General features: G+C 49.7%; 1 protein-coding gene across 8 annotated transcripts in view; it reads right to left on the minus strand.

Annotated features, from left to right (window-relative positions):
* Positions 1-3,002: 3,002 nt before the first annotated feature.
* Astn1 (astrotactin 1) overlaps positions 3,003-13,723 on the minus strand; it is a 282,323-nt gene continuing 271,602 nt past the window's right edge. For all 8 annotated transcript variants that reach the window (XM_078022370.1, XM_040278092.2, XM_040278090.2 and 5 more), the window contains 2 exons: positions 9,078-9,261; positions 3,003-6,212 (listed from right to left, as the gene is read on the minus strand). In XM_078022370.1, coding sequence (XP_077878496.1) covers positions 5,975-6,212; positions 9,078-9,261 — 422 coding nt within the window. In that variant the 3' untranslated portion in view covers positions 3,003-5,974. The remainder of the gene's footprint in view (positions 6,213-9,077; positions 9,262-13,723) is intronic.

Below are 13,723 nucleotides of genomic sequence, written 5' to 3' on the forward strand. Positions count from 1 at the left end.
TAAAATGCAGATTTAGAAATGAAGATGACCGTTTAGAAAACTTAAGTGCAGTGCTGTGAAATTAATCATGTAATAGTGGGGTGGGCTCGAAGTCCTCCAAAACGAGCTACTCACGCGCATTCCATTTCAACTGTCCATTGGCAAAGGATCTATATTCACTTTTGCGTGGCTCATGAATTGCATACAACCTATGGAGCTGTGTAGGACCCAGATACTCCTGGACTTCCCTGATGTCACTTGTGCCCTGCCTTTTCTGCTCCCACAGAGGTGTGCCTGCCGCTCACCAGGTCCATATTTCTATTACGCTTTGCTTGTGGCTGCTGCCACCCCTCCTGAGCAGTGCTGATCTGCTGTCAGAATCCTTTTCAAGCCAGTTGTTCAAGCAGCCAGTCCCACCCGATCCATTCAGCACTCATGTGACAACCCATTTGTACCCTGAAGTCTTAGAGTTCATGGGAATTCAGTTACTTTGGATATCAAAATTTCATCTTCCAGATGGTAACTCAGACCTGAAAGAGTGACAAAATTTCTGTGTCGGATGATATGTAACAAGTGTTAGTTCCGTGTTTGTTTGAGTTCAAGATCCAGCCAGGAAAACCAAGCACACTTTAGGTAACTCACTAGAGTGGAAAATGGGTTTCTGGAAGAGTGGAAAGGTGGCTGGTGAATGTTGGAAGAGGGGTGAGCCCCAAAGATTAACAGCAGCCAGAAGCAGGTCCTGCTTGAGGAACAAGGGACACGACAAGTGGAGATGAAACCACAGAGGAGGCACTGGAGATGAGACATCATCCGGGACAGATGAAGAAGTGTGTCTTGGCTTCCTTTTCCTTCCAACCTACTGCTAGTGCTTCCCAGGGTCCCAGAAGGGAACCTGTTTACAAGAGAGTCTGGGGACAGAGCAGGCAAAGGGGCAAAGCGGATGTATCTGAGAACACAGGCGTGGTCACCTTGTGTTCAGTGGTGATAGAACAAGGTGCCCCACTCGGGTCTCCTCGGTGGCAGTTAAGCCCTGCAGTTCCCCAGGGAGGAGGTTTGAGGTGGTTTCCTCTCTAAGCTGGTGGGCAGGAGAAAACTGTCTGACTCACTGGACAATAGCCTCAGGGTCACATGGCACTTGAATCACTTGAAACAAAGGAAGTTACTTCTATTTATTAAGCACAAAATATGACTGAAGTTCTCCTACTGGGAAAGGTAGTAAGGAACCAATTACACTAATTTGTACCCCATGCGAGCGGCATATCATAGTCACTAACAAAAGGCAGCGTGGGCGAGGAAACTTGATGTCAAAACCTGTCCATCTCTAAGAAAGTCAAGCTAATTACATTGCAAAATCATAGAACAAAAAGGTTTATTTTTTTTTCTCACTGTGGAATAGTACAGACGTGAGCCACGTCCCAGATTCCATGTGTACCAAGAGAAATTGTTCGCTTATTCTATACAACGTTGGGGTTTCATCTGAAATGAACTTACTAATTAATTGGTTCATTCCAAATAATAATACCGTAGTGATTGATGGTGGGAACAGGGGTGGGAGGCATGAGGTCTTCATAATCAGGGTTGGGTTCTGTTCTGTCCTTGCCCCAAGTTGCCCTCTCCCTTTTCTTTCCTTTGCTGAACCTGAAAGGATGTTCCCCTCTTGCAGGGTTTCTGGTCCACCCTCTCAGAAACACTGGAATTCGGCATCCCACCCTTGATTTTCCTCCGCTCTGATGGAAAAAGACTCACCTGTAGCCAGACAACCACTCTGCACGGGAGCCCTGCTGGCACAGGGCTCGCCCACTGCTTCCATGTGAATTCACACCCTCACCCAGATGCCAGCACCAGGGGTCTCAATCAGATGACCTTTATTTAGCAGACCCCTTTATTGGCTTAAAAATAACTATTTTATTATGTACCATAATTTGGGGGTCAGGAATTCAGGAGGGGTTGGCAAGGTGATTCTGCTCTTCCACAAAGCATCGATGGATGGACATTGTCTGGTGGAGGGATTTAGTCTTCAGGGCTTGGGAAAGCTTCGATTGTGTGTCTCAGGCTTTGGCCTGAGATTGGGAACCCGATTGCCTACACAGGACCTGTGTATCATCATCATGAGGGACCCGCACAGCGACTTTGGGTTCCTTATGTGATGCCTCAGAACTCCAAGAGCAGGAGTTGCAGAGAAGGAGCAGGAGCCCCAGATCTTATGCTCCTACTAAAGTCCCATCTTGTCACTTCCTTCATAACCTGTTGGTCACAAACCTGCCGAGTCAAGCGCAGAGGCAGCAGCACTACTTCTATATGGGAGGGGTGTGTCCCTAGTTTAAAACCGTCAGGGTCTTCATCTTCTCTTAATCATCCTGCTTGGGCAGGGAGGACTTTGATCCTGGCTTTTCCAGAGGGTGTCTTAAACCCAGGCTCCAAACATCTGATTATGGAGGAATTTAAAGGGAATCACATGTTTTGGTAGAGGCCCAGATAACATCTAAAGTTACACTGTAGAGAGGAAGAGAGAGATTAAGTGTTTTGGGCTCCTCGCTGTGAGGCCTTGTGTAATACCCAGTCGATTCCAAATGCCTCTACCGAATGCAGGCCGAGGATGTCTGGGAGGGCCTTTTGCAACCTTTTCCTTGGATGCCTGAAGTGTGAATTCTCCCACAGCATCCCATATATGTCTTTGTCTTAGTTCTTCTTACCCGTGTTAGGATAAGCTCATCAGAGAAAACCAGTTTGTACCCTCTGCATTACACATGATGTCTGAAATACAGAAGACCTGGAATAAATATATTTATATTGACTAATAACTTGGAGAAGGTGGTAAAGAGAAGATGAGACTCACTACCTCATAATAGTAAGTTTACAATTGAAAACTCTGACTCTTCTTTTTATTTCTATTAGGATGTTGCCTACAAGACCTATTGTATTATAAGGTATGATATTTAAAACCTTAACAACTCCTCGGTGGATCCAACTAGATCACTCAGATTATTGAAAGATCTGAGGCAATAACATCTGCACACCCAGCATTACTAACAGCTTTGTTTATTATTTAGTTGATTACTTCATTTTTATAATCATACAATAATTCTCTTTCAAACAACACTGTTATACTTGAAGATGGTCACATTATATTCTTTCCTCCTTCTACAGTAGTAAAGTGTTTCTTTCCACACTTGCTTTTTTTTTTAATAGAACAATTGAATATCAAGAAATGCAGTTAACTAAAAATAACAATGGACCAAACTCCGTGGAAAACAATTGCACACTCCATTCAAGATCTATGCTATTACAGTGGTTCATGTACATTAGGGAGGACACAGCAGAGATCTCAAAGGGACGTGGAGCTGGGAGTGTCACGGGCAGAGGGACTCCATGAGAGCTGTTGGCACCTTGGAAACTTGAGGTCTAATACTGGCTCGGGACCGCCACCCCTTCTAGCCAGGATGGGCGCCTCCGGGCAAGCACTGAGGAACACGGGCAAGGTGTGGTCGGGTGTCCTCCAGGGAGAAGCCTCCAGTTATGTGTATGCCCTTCCTAAGACGAGCCACACCCCATCTGTGTTGGCCTTTTAAACTTGAAAGTAAATTGGACCCAGTCACAGGGGTGTGTGGACAGCGTGTGTGGGTGTGTGTGGGTGTGTGTGGGTGTGTGGGTGTGCATGGGGGGGGTGAAAAGAATCCTGGGGAAGGGGAAAGGAGGAAGGCCATAAAAAGCAAAGGGAGGGGACCAAAAAAAAAACAGCAAAGGAGGGGACAAAGGAAAAGGGGACAAAAAGGAGGTGGAGGGACAGGGTTGAGCAGGGAACAAGGATGAAGGAGAGAGGAAGGTAGTGTGCCTTTACAAAATAAAAACAGGAAGGGGTGACAGAGGGTGGCTCAGTGCCACTCCTCGCCTCCTCCCTGCCGTCAGCTCCTGTCTCCCCACTGCTGGGCAGGAAGGTGCCGGTGGCCTCTCCGTCCTGCTGCTCCAAGTCAAGATGCCGTCTTCTGCACAGACTTGAACAGAAGGATGGCCTCGGCCCGTGGCATCCTCTCCAGTGGCAGTGGTGGACAATTGCTTTGGAGGCACTTTACCTGGGGGCCCTCATCCACCCCAGGTGGGCAGCCATGTTCTCTGCTCTGGAAGGAGGGGCGCCTCTGAGGCCCTGGCGTTAGGAAGAATGACAGACATCATTCAAGGTTTCTCTGGAAAGAAGAGGAGAGCGATGGAGGCCAGTCTGGGCCTTCGGCCCATCCTAGCTCTTCCCATCACTGGTGAGAGGCATGGGCTACAGAGCTGCGGGGTCAAAGGTGCTTGCTCCACGGTCCTCCCTGTCTCCCTGTTCCACTGCTGGTGGCCACATCTGGGCCATGGTGCTTGGGAAAGGTGTAGCCCTCTGGGGAGGTCCCCGTGGAGCTCAGGGACGGCTGAATGCTTTGAGAGCGGTAAGGCTCAGGGGCTGCTAGACCCGGTGCCTTGGAGTCCAACAGTCTGAACTCACACTGTGGCTCAGCACTCAGTGCTCGAAGGACAGGGACAAGCCGCATCACTTCTCTGCCTCCCTTTCCTCTTCACTGAGACATTGACAAGAACAGCACTTTCCCCAGGGGGTTGTTGTAGGATTCAGGGGGTCCTGCACCTCCTTTCTGACCTCTGTGGTGGGTTTCCACATAAGGCGTCCCAGACAAAGCAAGGGTGGCTGAAAGTGAGGTGTGGGCGTTTAAGGCCATTGATGGCCGACATGGCCCCAGGGGCTTGTTTCTGGAGGGCTGGCTTCCCCTTAGCTGGCCTCTGTGCAATGCTCAGGCAGTGGGTGGGGCTGTGGCTCAGCACTGATTGGCTGCACAGAAACTCTGCTATGCCAGCAGCCAGAAGGTGGCGACCACCGCGGCATCCTCCCGCTGATGGTCCTCAAGGAAACCACTGGCAAAACTAGCAACTCAGCAAGTTTAGCAAGGGGAGAGAGAGGACAGACCTTTCTGGAGATCAATAATAGCTCTAATTCACCGAAACACTGACATGGACGTGCCAACCCCTCTTGAACCCAGCCTCACCTGCCGGGTGAGGGGCAGGCGCTGAGAACCCAGGCGCTGGGGTGCACGTTAGTGGTCTGAAGAGGACCTTTCAAAGGGGGCACGGGTTGGTTGGTTTGTTTAAATGCTGCTTACTTCAGTAGGTTGTGAACTGCCAGCTAGTCTCCCAGGGAGACGTCTCTGAAGGTGCACTTGGCAGTGACATCTAATTGCCACTTAGGAACGCCTCCTTCCAGGAGATTCCACAGGGGGCATCTTGTCACTGCTGAAAGATAATGGTGTTCAGAGGGCAGAGCAGAGCCCCATTGAGGGAGGTTTAATTCTAGTCCTGGCTTAAAATGGGAGACCTAGAAACCCAGGAGGCCCACTGGGCTATCACGGCGTCGAGGTGTCACCTTTGAGGGGTGGAGACAGCCGTGGGAAGGCCTGGAGGAAACCGGTATGCACACACAAGGGCCAGTCCCCCAGTTTGCTTTGCGTCTTCCTCTCTGAGCAGGGCTGGGGCTCCCAGAGCAAGACGCTGCCCAAGGAAGGCCTGAGGTCAGGCCCTTGCAGGCCTAGCTCTCCAGCTCCGCCTCTGTCCCCAGTTGCAATGGACTCAGGAACTCAGTAAGAGCAGGTGCCTCGGCCAGGTGGAACCTTTGTGGGAGTATGACAGAATTCTTGAGCATTTGGACAGGACTCTTGAGGGTTAAAAAAAAAAAAAAAAAGGATGAAACAAATTAACACCAAAACAAGTCCCAAAGAAACCCTCTAAGAAAAAAATGGTGCTGCATGAAGCCACTGCCTGGCGGGCTTACTGATGGTGCCGATGGAGCGCGTCAGACTGAAGAAGTTTGCACGGAGAAAGGACCCCTTCCTCCCTGGGTGTCATCTCTGGAGCTTTCAATGTTCCATTAAAAAATGATAAAAACCCACAAACCAACCCAGATGTCCCCCTCCGCTCTCCTGCCCCAGTTTGGCAGCCACTCGCTGGCCCCGTGCTGTCAGATGTCTTTGCTGTCCCCGTAGTCATTGTAGGGGATGCTCAGGGTCTGCTCCTCACAAGTCTTCCTGAGGTCGCGGCTGAGCTCTGACCAGTCGAGTCCGTAGGGCCTGATCTCGCTGTAGCGGCAGCCCAGGTACTTGAGCGCGCTGCGGCGCAGGCCTATCTTGGGCTCCTGAAGGAGTCCGTCGCACCAGCTGCTGAGGTCTCCAAGCTGGGAGAGAATGAGGCCAGCTTTCCTGTGGACGGAGCATGGAGGATACTTAGGTTAGAAAGAAAGAAAGGCAGGCAGGACACAGAGCCACCATTAGTGTGAGACTCCAAACTTCAAGAGGGCAGGGGCTGATGGGCTTTATGGACTGTTCTACCTTTGGCACTTGTAACAGCAGATCCAGGGAATGAAGGAGAGAATGAAGGGCTGACTGTGCACAGTGGGTCAGGCACCAAGAGAAAGGAGAGAAAATGTAATAAGAAAAAATAAACAAGAGAAAAAAAGAAACCCTAATATTTTAGTGGGAACATACACCTTTTAGAATGACGGGGACGGCAGTCTTGGAAGACAAATCAAATCAATTTTCTTTAAAGCCATTAATTCATCATCACTAAATGACAAGTGCTGTGCTTTGCTGAATATGTCCCCTTTCAGGGCTCTGTCTGAGCTGGTGAGAGCAGCCGGTAGAGTGCACTGAGGGGACTTTCAAATGTGACCATTGGTGTCTGCATTGAGGTAACGATGGCACGGTGAGGTCCAGGACAGCTGTGCCCTCAGCTCACATTGACATGGGGTCAGTCTTTGGGCAGCTAAGACTGTCAGTGGCACATGTCACCTGGCTAACCTCCAGGCAAGCTCATGGTCCATACTCTCATCTCCCCCAGGAGGCATGAGGCCACCGTTAATACCAGTAAGCCCCAGTCAAAAGAGTGGGAAAGAAGGGCGTGGAGAGCAGAGGGGGGAGTGGGCTGCCTCAGCTCACACCCTGGAAAGCAGTGATCCCCTGGGTCAGGATACAGAGTGAGAGCCTCCAGCCTAGAGCTGGGGAAACAGCTCACCCCTGCAGCCCCTTCTTCCTGGCACCCCCTGCTGTCAGAGATCAGGCTGCCTGAGAGCTGGTCCTCAGGCCTCCCTGGCTCTCACTCAACACTTAGGATAGTGCAGAAGCATTCCCTCACCTATTATTATTATCATTATTATTATTATTAATTATTCAAAGACCTAAGTGACCTGAAGCTCATGAAGGAAGATTCTCTTATTTGATCAAGCTCATGTGAGGCTGCACCGTGCTCTTCTGGAACACCCAACCAACAATGCACCTTGCAATGTTTACTGACTGCCGGGCTCATGCACAGAAACTTCCCTTTTCTAGTTGAATCAACAATTCCTCCCAGAAGCTGGAAGTTTTCTGCACCCCATTTAGAATGAACTCTCAAAGGGCGATAACCATGCTCCTTTCCTTCCTCTTCTTCTGTCCTGGCCGTGAGCGTCCCCAAGGGGCGGTCTCCGTGCTTTCCTAAGAGGCCACACTGAAGCCAGGCAGGTGATGCTGGAGGGAAGGTGTTGAGCTCGGCATCAGAGTCAAGGGGCCAAGAGTGGCGGGGAGTCTCTGCAGGCAAGGGCTCATTTCCTGACTCCAGTGGCAGGTCAGCGCCAATCAAACAACAGTCCCCCACCTAAACAGCTTCTCAGTCTGAGGATCTCTACTCTATCATCAGTTTCTGCTGCTTGGCCAAGAAGATTTTCCCAAAGTTGTCAGCAGTGAGGACATTGGTGGCCCTTCCTCTTAATCCATCCTACTGTATGGCAGTCATTGCTAACAAATTCCTGGGGGGGTTGAAGAACAGGAGCAGAGGAAGAGGGAGAGCAGCCTCTGAAACCCCTTCAGGAAGCATGCGGGAGGCATCCTGCCCCCCCCACCCCCAAAGGCAAACTGAAGTACCCCATGGAGCCTTGGTGGAGGCTGTCACGGCTCACATTCTGGTTTTTCAATAAAAATGACTCTGGGTCTGCCCTTGACCATCTCAGACCCTGGAGCCTTCTTTCTTGGAAACAGCACAACTCTCCGAGTATTTTCACCCTCAACTCAATCTGGAGGCCTCCACCAGGGAAGCCTTTCTCCTGCTCACGGGAAGTCTGTACCCACAGGCCCATTTTCTCAGCTAGCCCCAGAGTGGGTTGATGTAGCTGAAGGCAGAGGACTTCCCTCTCCATTGGTCCTCCCCGAGATCCCTGACACTGAGAGGAAAAACTTTATTTTTCTATGGGCTAGTGAAACAGCACAATGTCTTCTAACGTCTTTTTTCTTCTGTAAAAGACCAGTATTACACAGGAAAGAGGCCCCTGGGAGGACAGAGAACAGTCAGTAGCCAGCTTGATCTTACAGCGAGACCCACATTTCTTCCCCTGCTCACTTTCTTCATTAACCAATTTTCCTTCTAACTCTTGGGTTACAAAAGAGAAATTTACAAAGACTCCAAATGCCCTTAGAAATCAAGATGAAATATGCAATGTTAGTACTATTCAAATTGTGGCATTTATTCTCCCTAACCTAGAACTGTGTATGTACTCAATAAATGTCAGAAGAAAGGAGGGCAGAGGGGAGCAGCCTGGGGCCAGGGGATGCTGGTAAGCCCTGTGCCATTGCAACTTAGGGCAAAATAAGGTCAAGGAGGGCCTTTAACAACTCTCATGTTGCTTTCCAAGAGAATGCGGAATTTAACTCAAAATAGGTCTGAACTATGCAAATAACTATGCAAAGTTTGTGCAATAAATATTTTTGGATAAACTTCTTGATAAATTCCTAATTTCCTTTCCCAAGACTGAGCTTTGGGCTCCTACAGTTTTGGCATTTGGAATTAAGCATTGGCATGATACAGAGGGCAAAGCAGGTCAGGAGCAAAGGGTTCCCGAGTTCAGGAAATGCATTCATGACTTGACTGCTTAAGGAGCTTTACAAACTAATCTGCATGACCAAGGCCATCAGAAAGCAGACGACTTATTTCTCTGAGCACCTAAGCTCATGCAGGAAATCTCAGCAACAGTATTATGGAGCTAGAAGTACAAAAATTCGAAAGAAACTTTAAAAGAGACAGTGCAGTCCATTGGTTACCTGGGGCCTAACTCATCCTCACACCGCCAGGTGAATTCTCCAAAACTCTCATAGTGCTGGTTATAGTGGTAGAGAACTCGATGTAAAGTGGGGGAACCCAGATCCAGGAGGGTATTGTAGGCAGTCTGTTGCTCTTTCCCGCTGGTATAGCCATTGAAGAGATTGTAGATCTTATCTGCTATTTCTGAGGAGGGAAGAAAAAGCAAAGGAACCATGCATCCTTTAATGAGGGTCTGAGACATTTCAACATTATGCAAACATTAGACTTGCACAAACCTAGAGCGTACGGCTTACTGCACACCTAGGCTTTGTGCTCCATGTGGACTACAGGTTCCCAGGTCATGATGCACGAAACAAGAAGAGATTAAGGCGCAAGAGAGAGGGTGTGTCAGGGGATGTGGTGAACAAGAGATGTATGCAGCTGTGGTTGGCACAACCCCTCTACAAGTGGGAGTACTCTAAAATAATGACAAAAATAGCATATAGTAAATATACAAATCAATAACATAGCCATCAATTGCCACGATCTAGTGTTACGTTCTGCACATGAGTGCATGTGCAAGACTTTTGTATGACTGGCAGTGTAGCTGATTTGTTTGTACCAGCGTCACCACAAACACACAAGAATGCATTCTGCTACAGCATCATGATGCCACAACATCACTATGTGAAGACAGGAATTTTTCAGCTCCATTATAATCTTATGGGACCACTGCTCTATAAATCACATGTCCAGCATTGACCAAAATAGAGTTCCACAGCATGTGACTATCAATAAGGTTTCACATATTTAATATATATGCACATGTGTGTATATGCATGCATATGTGTCTACATATGCACACGTTCGTGTGTGTGTGTGTGTGTGTGTGTGTATGCGTGTGTGATGTTAAAGAATATCCAACCTAAAGGCTGGAGAAAATGGTTTGTATGATTCAGTTTGCCTCTGCCCCACCAACCTTCAGTTTTATCTTGTTTAAGATAAAAGTGTTCAACTAGGATACCTCTAAGGTCGAGTTCAGTCACAATACTCTGTCTCTACCCAGGTTTCCTAAAGATATGTAACCTGAGGCAAAAACTCGAATATTCACACTTGATTGGCAGGTGCAATCCCAGGGAAGCAGGAGGAAAGAGAAAGAGAAATGAGGCAAGAAACAGGGAGAGGAGTACACAAGGTGCTCCGAGGGACTGGCCACGTCCTCCTGAGAAGTGGCTGCTGCATTTTGTCTGGACCACTGGATCCCTAGTGTTCTCTCCAGAGGGAGAAAGAAAGAAAGGAAGACCAGCTCCCGTCCAAGACCGGTCCAAGTTTGCTCCCTGAGGATTACAGCCCTGCATTTCTAGGTTGCACGTGCCTGGGTACCAGTGGTCTGCAAAAGTGACGGTGGCCCAAGCCACCAGTGGCCTTTGCTCAGGGAGGAAGTGAAGCACCAGCAGGTCACTGGTGAGCAGCATGGACCCCAGGAAGCAGTACTGTGGAGACAGCACCTCTGCTAGAGCCCCCTAGGCCAGACAGAAGGCAGCACGCAGACCCGCGGCCATGCAGACGTGGCCTCTAGAACACTCTGCAGCTCCACGTGAGCCCTCTTTCAGTGCAATTTATCTTTCCAGTATTTTGGCCTCAAAGAGGCCTGAGTTTGGTGATGTGGCAGTGGGACCATGATTCAGTACAATGTTTCCTTCTGCAGCTCACAGCACTGCACCATACACGCCTTCTCATTAAAGCTGCAGAGAGGGACGCACTGACTTGGTCTTCCCTGACGGCCGGGAGCAGAGCTGGGGAAGCAAGGCTTGTCTCAACCTGGCGTTGACTCTAGGGATGAAGAAACACGTCCCCGGGAGCCAAAGCCTTCGCCCCCCTGAGGCTCCATGAGAGGAAGGCACAGCAGCCCGCTCTGTGCCACAGCCCTGCATGGCTGTGCTATCATCTGAAATAGGAGATATTTCACTCTCTGGTCCTGTGCAGCTGCTGTCTGGCTTGTCTAACTTGTCCATGTCTGTGAGGACAGAGCCAGATCAGAACTCCTTGTGTCCCAGGAGCTAGCACAGGGCCAGAAAATACAGTGAGTCAAAAATGTCGGCTAAGTTCATGGGACTCATGACCTTGGGTGCAGTATGAGTCCATTCAGGGGCAGGTTCTCGGGCAGGTTACGTCACCACTTCGGCAACGTAACTTAAAGCCGACACATTTCGCTGCACTAAAAATAATTTTGCATCAGAAATCATGCAGATTTTCAGGTTGTTAAAATGGGATCAAGACGTAAAGTGGACAGTGATCTAGAAGATGATGATCTGTGGTGTCTCTGGTTATTTATTAAAGTCCTGTGAGTGCCAAGAACTTTCCATACTTGAATTTCAATTCTCACCTTCCTACAGATGGATTTAAATGTCCCTGTTTTATAAAAAGGAGATTCAGAAAGGCCCAGTTACCTGCCCAAGGTCACACAGCCAATTTAGGCTGGAGTTAAGGTTCTGCCATTGCTATTTTACACTGACACTGGGTAGTGGGTTGTGTGTAGCCAGTTTAAGGCACAGGAGGCCCAGTCTTGGGATGAGGAATCTGGAGTGACTGTCTCTGGTAGTGGACGTGGTTCTGATTGGACCTAGGTGTAAAGTCAGCGGATCTGAGATAGAAGGAAGCAGGGGGCTGTTCTAAGAGCTACTCAGGGGGAGACAGCAGTGGGGCTCAGACAGGAACGACCAGGGCAGGGAAAATGGGGTCAGACAGCAGCTTGGCCGGGGAGGTCGGGCGCCCCCCTGCCCTGCTCTGATGCCACTGTGTTGGTTCTTACAAGGGGAAAGGGCCCGGTCCCAGGCTCTGGAGTGGCACTCTGCTGAGGAGGACAGTGGCAGGGAGCGTGATTCCTGGCACCTTTGCCATCATCACACATGCTGCTCAGAGCCCTCGGGGCTCTCCAGGGCAATCCCAGGATCCAGTCCCCATGACAACCAGGCCCCACCAGACCTGCCCCAGAGCCCCGGAGCACCTGCCCTGCCCCATTCCTCTCTTCAACATGAACCCAGGGCCGCAAGCTTTCCTCCTCTTCCAACAAGCCGCGAATCTCGGTACTGCTGCTTCTGGTATGATGTCCCCTAGATATCTATGGCCTCCTCCTTCACCTCTGCCCAAGCCACTGCAGCCAAAATGCACCGGCACTTCCTCTGCCCCACCCCACACAGGGACCTCCATGAGATCCGCCATCGGCTAAAATAGGAGCTATTTCACTCTCTGGTTGCTGTCTTCTATCGTCCCTGCCCAGATATGACCTCCAGGAGGCCAGGGCCTTGTACCTAATGTCTGGGATAGATATTTTTTAAGGACCGAATATTTGTTGGATACATTAATATAACATTCATTTATCCAACAAATTATTATAATATAATAATTAAAATATTAGAAAGTAAACCCATAAAATCTGATGATAAACTTCTCAAAAAATAGATCAAGTTTGATTATTTGTGTTTCTTCAGCCTCTAATGCCAGGATTGATAGGTAGCTATTGAAGCAGCAGATAAAGGAATGGCCCTGTGTTGAGGCCTGGTGCCAGGGAGGGCAGCCGGGTGACGAGGAGGACTGGCACTCACCCTCACGCTGGCCTGGGGACGAGCTCACCACCACGAGCTGGCACCTGCTGGGGCTGGGTGGTCTCGGTGGCACACGTCGCCATCGCTGGCGCCCCCAGATGGAGCACAAATGCTCAGTGGCTTTACCGTCCTGACAGTATAAGAATTCCTAGAAGGAATTTCCTTTAGGAAAGACCTTCACATAAAGGGGAGCGTCTGGCCTCTGGCTGGGTAATTAGGAGCTGAAGCCATGCTCGGGGCCACTAAAAATCAATTCCCATTTGTTATTAGATTTAAGCTCAGACCCAAGCGGACGCTGATATTGATGGTCTCCATCTGGGTGTGAGGGAGGGAGGCGCGTGGCTTTTTCGGCAGAACTGCTAGAGCTTATTAATTTGCCAGGTTCCCCCAATTAGTCCAACTCGTTAATCTCCAGATTTGCCTGGTGCAGGAATGCTCCAGGCTGAAGGGTGCAGGGCCTGAAAGGGTTATTTCATTCTCTGCACGAACTTGGCTCTTTTGCCCGAGCTGGTCTGCTGGGATTCCAGGGAGTTTTCCGGGGGCAGCACAAGCAGGGCACATCTTGACCCACCCTGCGGGACTGCAGCTGACCCCAAGGAGCCCCAGACAAAACAGGGTCGAGCTCTGTGCCTGGCCAACTGCTTCCCACCAAGCACCCTGCAGGTGGCACCCTGCTACCTCGCTGCCACCTGCTGTCCCCACCCTGTCCTCTCCAGCATGCCACCTACTCGGCAGAAACCACGGTGGCTGCCACCACCTGCAAAGTCACCTGCAACCTTTCCAGCACAGAGAAAGCTGAGGCACCTGTGGTCACCTGCTTCCCTGCAGCTTAGAGGAAGAAATGGAGGCCTGAGGGTCCCTGAGCTGCCCAGACACTCCCCTTGGGGACAGTCCATCCCGCAGCATGTCCCAGTGACACACAGGATCCTGAAGGGAGAAGCTTCTGGTCTCCTTTTCCAGGTAAGCTTCCATTTTTCATCAACATTTAGAAATAAAGGAAAAGTTTTCAATCTTTGGCAAAATAGCCCTCAGAATATTTAGTGTAACAGAGTAAAAGTGGG

Source organism: Ictidomys tridecemlineatus, chromosome 10 (genome assembly GCF_052094955.1).
Source record: "Ictidomys tridecemlineatus isolate mIctTri1 chromosome 10, mIctTri1.hap1, whole genome shotgun sequence".
NCBI classification, from domain to species: Eukaryota; Metazoa; Chordata; class Mammalia; order Rodentia; family Sciuridae; genus Ictidomys; species Ictidomys tridecemlineatus.